Here is an 8,360-nt window from a genome sequence, read left to right as displayed (position 1 = left end):
GCCCTTCAGTAGCCGGGATAGGCTCCGGCACCCCGCGACCCCGAAAGGGAAGAAGCGGTCAAGAAGATGGATGGATGGATGGATGGAGCTTAGCTAATATTTTAGCTACATGCTAGCTGTTTTGGCTAATTTAGGCTATTTTCTGTTTTTAGGGCTAATTTTCATTTAACTAGTATTTTAGCTACATGCTAGCTATTTTGGCTAATTTAGGCTATTTTATGGTTTTTTTTTCTTTGGCTATTTTGGAGCTTAGCTAATATTTTAGCTACATGCTAGCTATTTTGGCTAATTTAGGCTATTTTCTGTTTTTTTTTCCTTTGGTTATTTTGGAGCTTAGCTAATATTTTAGCTACATGCTAGCTGTTTTGGCTAACATAGGCTTTTTCGGTTATTTAGGATAATTTGGCATTTAACTAATATTTTAGCTGGCTATCAACTTCAGTGTTTTTAGCTATCAATTTCAGCCTTTTTTGGCAATCCGCACTAGCACCTTCAGTGGCCAAATTCAGCTAATAGCATTCACACTAGCATTATCGCAGGCAATGCTATATATCTAATATTTTGAGTTAGTTTAAAGCTAAGATGTGTGTTTCACATCCATTTTGCGCATGACCCGATTAGTCGACTAATCAGAAAAAATAATCAGTGATTAATCGACTATTTAAATAGCTGTTTGTGGCACCACTAGTCAGTAGACATACTGTTTTATTGGACTGAAGCTCACAGATTTACAGCTGACCAGCAGCCAATCAGCACGCAGCTCTGAAGGAACCATGACCACAAAGGCCTGATCGGCCAAAGTTGGATCATTTACGACACACCTCAGTGTCCACTTTTTGGCTCGTTGTGGACTTAAACATTCTGGTCACGAGAACCCGCCTCCACTTCCTGAAACCTCGCCACCACAGATGTCCCCACGCCCACACCCCAAACACGCTCGTGAGGTGTCACGCCTCGGTTCTCAGTTTAGAGCCGCGGTTCTCCTGGATCCTGTTTATTTAAACAACATATTGCACAGGCTGGCCTTTCAGCAGCTTCACTGTAGAGAGGAAACGGCAGCCAGAACTGCGGCAAAGCGCTCCGATCCGTGCACAGCGGGAATACATATGTCGCCTCAAATGGTGCTGAAAACAGCACGGCTCCACACACCACCTCCACTCAGGAGAATACCAGGCGCTTTAAGAAAGAGGCATGTGCAGCCAAACGGAAATGATGCTGGAACTGCGCCCCCGACTCCGCAGCCGCCTGGTGCAGCTCATCAGCGTTGCTTCTTTTCCAGCCACTCAGAAGGGAGGAGGGCTGATTCATCCTGCCGCCGCTCTCTGCACACAAAAGGATACCCGAGCGGCTTTTCAGCTCAATGATGCTGCACGTTGAAGCAGGAGAGCGCCAAGCGCATCTCTGAAAACACGAAGGAGCCGCAGGAGAACGTGAGGATCTGCATCCAGCTGGAACAACTTCACTGCATATCAACAAAAATGCGCAGAAAAAGAGATAAAACATGTTTTTAACAGTCACTTATGATTTCAAGAATAAAGACAAAATTTGGCTCTCAGTAATAAAGATAAAAATGATGAGGCCAAAACACCTCACCAACAGGGGGCAGCAGAGGGATGAAAAAGGTTTTGTGGCGTTTTTACAAAGTTCATGTCAAACTGAGAAGATTCATATTTCCATAAGATTTCCAAAAGTCATGAAATATCTTTCAAAATATTTTCTATAAACTAGTCCGCGTTTGTTACATTTTTTTTTTGTAGAGATTTCCCAGTGTTTTTTTTTTATCCTTTAATCCTGATTCGATTGAGTATTTGTTATTATCGATTCCTGACTTTTGTTTAAAAAAAGTCATAAATGTATCCAGGTTGTCCCCTTATTTTTATTTTATTGACCTTCTATTCTCATTTAATGCTTAGATAAATCACTCCTGTGAAGAAGCTTTAACAATCAAACAAATTTAGTGCAACTATCAACTAAAAAAAAAAATAGACTATTACGAATAAAAATAGTTGGTGACTGTAGCTTTAGTATTTTCAAAGCTATTGTATGATATGCAAGTCATTTTTCCATTAAATTCCCAATGAAAATCGTGTAATAGTCTACTTTATTTGCTCCAACTCTAAATCCTCCACTTGCAGACAAATGGATCCATAAAGGCTTAATCCAAATTCTCCCCTTTCCCTACATTTAGCAGTCAAAACGGAGAGTTATGGAAAAACATTGTCTCCGAATTCAGACGTCAGTTCAACTCGATAATGTCACCAATAGTCGCCAGTTAGCTTAACGAGTCACGTGACCAACAACTGGATATCACTTCACTACAGCTCCCACAGCATAACATCAGAAGTCGAGTGTGTCATGCGGACATGTTGGATCCACAGCTCCTCTGTAAAACCAGCAACCACGATTCGCCAAAATCGCTTCATCTACATCCTCCACCACACCGACACCGACGTCTCCTTTGATAGATGACGATGAAATTTGAATGGATCTGCTATAAATTAAAGTATTGTTCACATCCGTCACCATGTTTATAATGGACTTATTGCATGACTTGGTTTGTGTTTATTCATAAAATTAATTTAATGGAAACAGAGTAATTGGGAATTTGTGTTTTTTCAACATTTTTAGAATTTTAATAAAGCTTTGCACATGTGTAATGAAAACACACATATATGTATAATATAAACATTTATTAGTTTTGGTTGTTTTGATTTATTGATTTCTTTTTAGATCACTTTTTCCAGCGCTTGCACTTCGTAGACCGTCCCACTGCTGTCTCTACATTTAATTCATGTTAAAAACTTTTATTTTAGTGCTTTTTTAGGTTGTTGTTTATGCCAACTAAAAGAGACACTTATTGTCAGTTTAAAACATTTATAAAAAAAGAAAAAAAATGATTGAGCTCAGACGTCTGAATTAGTGACTATCAGTGATTGAAACAGAAACTTTAGAAATCTGTTTTTGTGGCGTCCTGCTCAAACTAATGTTGTATTCGGATGCGTTTTACAGCTATGAAATATCCATTCATGATCTGCAGATTTCTAGTACAGTATTTATCTGTATAAAAAGTTGAAAATATGTATCCCTGATCAAATTATTACTAATAAAATAAATAAATGATTAGAGTATAACATCCAACTTCTGATCGAGTCTGAAACTAAGATCAGCTCGATTAATGATCATGTGATCGGACTGGAACATCCCGAGTTTTTTGTGTTTTTTTTTTTAATAATTTAATCAAAAGTATATAACATGTCTTGTCATGTCTTCTTTTTTTCCTGTTAGTAGAAAAACGTTTTCTTTTTGTTAGCAAGGATTTTTATCAATTAAGTCATGTGAAATAAAATTATTTAAAGAAAAAAAAACACAAGATTTGAAAACGAAATGTTGCGCTTCCAGTTTTTGATTATATAAAACTTTAACTTCATCCCAACAAAACCGCATTAAACAAAGATCAGATGACATATATGTTGATCCAAACACAAACATTGGTGTTTAAAATGAAAAAAAATATGTTTCTGGAGTTTAAAAAAAGTTTCAAGAAAGAATAGATTAGTTGAACACTAATATTTTAAGCCTTAACAGTATAGCTGATAAGAAATCCACTTTACCTTCACAGCGAGGAGACAAACTCCTTCCAGCAGACTGTTAAACCTGCGAGCTGTGAAATCTATCGATGCTCCGAGTTACATTGCTCAACGCTGCGAGTCTGTTTGCCTGAGAAACCACCGCGGTCATCAGTCAAACGTCTGACTCCCTGCAGGCCGTTTGTCTTGTTTTTAAATGAGGCAGAGAAGGAGGCAGCAGCAACAGAAAATGAAGGGAGCAAAACGCTAAAATGGCTCTTCTCGGTTTGTTTCTTTGGTGCCATCTATTGAAACTAAACGTGTCTTTTGACACAAAAGCTAAAATATCTCAAACCCAAAACCTACACAAAATATTTCATGTTTATTCAATTTGTTAATTGTTTTTTTTCTTTAAATCTCTGGGATTCAATGTGGAAAATGTACAAACTAAATTTCACAGAGAGGGGATAGTTTGCGTAAAATTCAGCTTCTCTTTTTTTTTTTTGGTACTACAGAACATCCCCTCCTTCTCGCGTTCCAAACGGGAAGTACCAGCTGGTCCCCGAAATCCCATAGACTTCTACATGTTCTTGCCAATCCGATTTTCTTCATGATATATTTTCTTTATTGGAAGTCACTCATGTTGTAAAGCATGTGGTGCCCCTTGGCCCCCACCTCGAACACTTGAAATATTTGAAAGATTGTCTCTGAAAAATGGCTAAATACATTTTTACAAAACTTATTGTGAATTTTATGTTTAAAGATCGTTCACCCACAGTTCCAGTTATTTTGGCATAGTTAGCATGTCTCGTCTTTTGATATCAAACTCTTTGAAAACATCCAATTTCAACCCGTTTTAATTCAACATTTTAAAACTGAACCGGATAGTATCACAAAAGAGTTGTGTAATATTGTTTCCACGGGTTTAAAATGACTTACAACCTAATTTAGCCAACCACACTCAAGAAATCACACATTTTTTTTAGAAAGTGTTGAGGACTGAACATTAACAGGGGCTCCATTTGACCCGTGGGCCAAACTTTGGACATGTCTGCCTTAAGTTGTAGTTTTTCATTTAACAGATTCTATCTTAAGCCTTCTTTTAGCACTAAAGAGAATAACAAGGAGGAGCTTCATATAATTAGAGTATTTTCTTTCTCCTCTGCTGAGAAAAGAAGAGAGTTCAGTAAAGGTTAAAGGTTGGACGTGTTAGTCATGAGGAACAGCATGTTCTCCACTCCGACTCCACTGATTGATTGTATTGTTCGCCACATTTCTCCAACACAGAGAATGAGCCGGTCAAGAACCTGCGTGTAAGCGACTGACTGCTTCAGCTCCTGCAGGCCCTGAAGGCCTCATGGCAGCAAACACTATGTAATAACAGCAGCTTTATTAGCCTTTAAAACCAAACAAGGACACGGCGTCCCACAGATCCACTTTGGCTTCATTTTCCTGGTTTTTATGTGACTGCCTTCCACACAAAGTGCACATAACCCGCCTAAAAACTGTGTAATCTCACTTTTAAAGGAGTGTTTCTCTTGAATTCAAGGTCAAAAAGCAGCCTGAAAATGTAACCAAAGAGCAAAGGAAACACAAAAAGAGATGCATTAAAGGATTACTGATGAGCATTCATGCGACGTCCTGATCTTTTACAAATGGAAAGATCTTCAGAGTGTTTCCGATATTAAAAACTCACGTTCTGATGTGTGGATTATTTTGTGTTTTCATGCAAGTGAGTAATCTTTCATTAATCCTCAAAGGGAAGGAAGGAGAAAAAGAAGCAAAACGAGATAAACCAAAGGCGAATGAAAGGAAAAAAGAACTTCGGAAGTTCTTCATAAATGAAGGAGGAAAAGTGCAGATGAAAAAAAAGAGGATTTTAGTTGTCAAAATGGTGACAAAACTGACCAGTTTTATGTGCAGCATAGAAATATTCTTGTTAAACATGTCAAAATGTAAAAAGATAAGGAAAATTTAAGGTTTTTATTCATTTTTTAAACAGATAAATAAGCGAAAAATCTGGAACTTATGAAAGGATCACTTTCAAAAAGTGATTATTTTTTTATTTTTAGATGAAAACATTTCGTTTTAGTTTAAACTAGCCAAGAAATCACCTCTCTCCCCAGATCTTCCCTGATGACCTGCTGGATTTCCTCCATGCTGCTCTGAGGAGCTCTGCTGTGGAGCACCTTCAGGGTGGACGTGTACTCCTCAGGCAGCAGGTAGTCCAGAGCCCCCAGGTGCTGGCCCACTTTGATGAAAGTCCCTCGGTTGGCGCAGCACAAGTCCCGAAGACGCTCCGCCGATCGCCGGTGCACCTGGACAACAGAAGAACCCGTCAACGTCTGCACCATAAAACTGTTTGACCAAACGAAGAGCTCCATAATATATCAGCATGAAATCAGTTAATTGATCATTTTACTGCAGAAATTGTGACCTTTAGAATGGAGAGCTCAGAGCTTATGCAGGATATGTTTTACGTCAAAAATAAGCTTTTTTTAAACTGGATTTTTTTGTCTGCTCCTGAGTCACAATCACCTGAATAAAGAAATACAATTTTGATTTCAATTTTCTTTATATATGTCCTTTATCATCCAAAAAAAAAATCCCACAAGAACATGTTAAAAACGCCAAAACACAATTTTCTTCCAAGTAGGTCTTATTCGAGTCTGTTATGGCATTCCTCAGGGTTCTATACTCGGCCCATTTGGGTTTTGTTTAGAATCAGCTGTTAGAAACAAATTTAAGTTTGAAATTAAATTTCAAGGCAGTTTTTGCCCTTAAAAAGTTATTATTTGACGGCACAGAATTTTCTTGCTAGCATAAGTTCATCTGTCGGTCTGGGTAACCCTAAGACTTTCGCTATAAAAAGTTACACCATCACTTTTGCCGAGTAATTTTTACCCAGTACCCAATAAAAATTATTTCTTATAAAAATAGATCAAGATATGACAACACATGATGAATTAGAGTACTTTTCTTTTATTTCAAACTGTGCTTTATGCAACAAATTGGGGGAAAAAAGCATAAGAAGATCCTAAGAACATGTTTGAAAATGACTGACAAAGTAGGAATTTTTGGAAAAAAAAAAATCCTAAAAAAAGAAATAATGACACTGTACACTTGGCCTTTGGTCCACTCATTCCTGGGACATGTGAGACTTAACTCAGGGACGCATGACATTAAAAAAATGCAACAAACTTAAAATAATGTAAATAATTTTGCTCGGGTGAAAATCACCAGGCGATAGTGCTCTAAGGTTTAAGGAAAAAAGTATATATATATATTTTAACCCTAAACAAAGAACATCTAAATATATGTATTTTTAATTTTATTCAACAATAATGTAAGTGTAACTGAAATGCTATATTTAGATAAAACTGAGTTGAAATAATAAATAATAAAGAAAATCTGCAGATTTGTACAGAGTATTCATTTATTGCCCCCCCACACACACATGGTATAATCCATTTTTATTATGTTAGTTGCTTTTTGTTGGTGTGCGTGTGTGTGTCCCGTCTGTCCCATTTGAAGCAGCTGGAAGTGATAATGCTTATAGAGAGTTCCTCTCCTGAGACCCGGGCAAATAAAAAGGCGTGAAATTAGCTCCCCTTAACCTCTGTACCCCCCCCCCCCCCCCCGAACGCACACACACATAACCACACGGACACCTCCCACAGGATCGTTTGACTCGAGTGTCATCTGGTCGATGATGACGAAGCAGTGACAGAAACAAGCCACCAGAGATCTGCAGATGAGCCCGTGGGCTCTGTAGCGCCACCGTCTGACCTCTGAGACCAACGGCGGGTGATTTAGCCTCCTGCGTGAAAGTCGCGTTCCAGAACACGCCATGACCGGACACATGCTGCATTCAGGTGTAAATTCTAGTAAACTAAACCAGTTTGGAGCTGCAGCTCACTTCACTGCAGCCGACCAATCACAGCAGGCCGGCGTCTGCAGGTTATGTCATCACTGTTGCAGCCTGAGAACCGCAGTCCGTCCGGATCGCGCCTGGAAGTCCATCATCATCATCGGCTGCAGCAGCGGCGGCGGCGGATCACGGTCTTCATCAGATCGATCACCGCTCTTCCTCCCTCAGCTCTGCTCCAGTAATCAGCACGCTTTCAGGGAGGGGGGCGGGCCCTCAGTTTGAAGATGACATCACCACAGAAACGGTGCTGGCAGATTGGCTGCTTCTGGCCACCGCCCACCTCCCCCCAAAAACATGCGCAGTCCAATCACACGGGGGCAGCTGGGATTGAAAGACACGGTGATCTGTGGTAAAACACCAACATTAACCCCCCCGCCGGGTCTCTGCGGGAACGTGGCATGGAGGAGGACGGCCCCCCCGTTAACAATTAAACCAATTAAACCCTCAAATTCAAGAAAAGGATGAAGGTTCGGCCTCTTTAAGGATTTACATGTTTAAAGATGAAGAGCAAATATTTCAGTTGAAAGTTGAATTAAAATCTGAAGGAAAAAGTGAAAGTTCAGAGTTTAGAAGATGCTTTTAGGAAAACCTCTGGTGTGAAGACAGTTTTAGAAAAGTTTGTACTGAAAAGAAAAGGCTCTTAAAAAAAAATCAAGCGCAGATAAAAAGAAAGCAATTTAGAACCTCTACTGATACAGAAATCTAAATCCTGGTGGGGCCGGTTAAATCAGGAGATCAGGTCTGAGATCATTTTAATCTGAACTTTGTGATCATCGTTCTAGACGAACCAGAAAACCAAAAAGAGCAGTTTGGTGGCTCTTCTGGACGTTTGTGGTAAAGTGGAGGGGTTTCTGAGGCAGCTC

The 8,360-nt window shown here is 39.2% G+C and overlaps 1 protein-coding gene across 3 annotated transcripts in view; it reads right to left on the bottom strand.

The window, feature by feature from the left end:
- Positions 1 to 8,360, bottom strand: part of adck1 (aarF domain containing kinase 1) — a 59,415-nt gene that overhangs the window by 35,878 nt on the left and 15,177 nt on the right. For all 3 annotated transcript variants that reach the window (XM_024273536.2, XM_024273532.2, XM_036209929.1), the window contains exon 4: positions 5,681 to 5,884. In XM_024273536.2, coding sequence (XP_024129304.1) covers positions 5,681 to 5,884 — 204 coding nt within the window. The remainder of the gene's footprint in view (positions 1 to 5,680; positions 5,885 to 8,360) is intronic.

The sequence above is a fragment of the Oryzias melastigma genome, linkage group LG22, assembly GCF_002922805.2.
Source record: "Oryzias melastigma strain HK-1 linkage group LG22, ASM292280v2, whole genome shotgun sequence".
NCBI classification, from domain to species: Eukaryota; Metazoa; Chordata; class Actinopteri; order Beloniformes; family Adrianichthyidae; genus Oryzias; species Oryzias melastigma.
The sequence above is the reverse complement of the archived record's forward strand: the minus strand, read 5'-3'. Positions and strand labels throughout refer to the sequence as shown.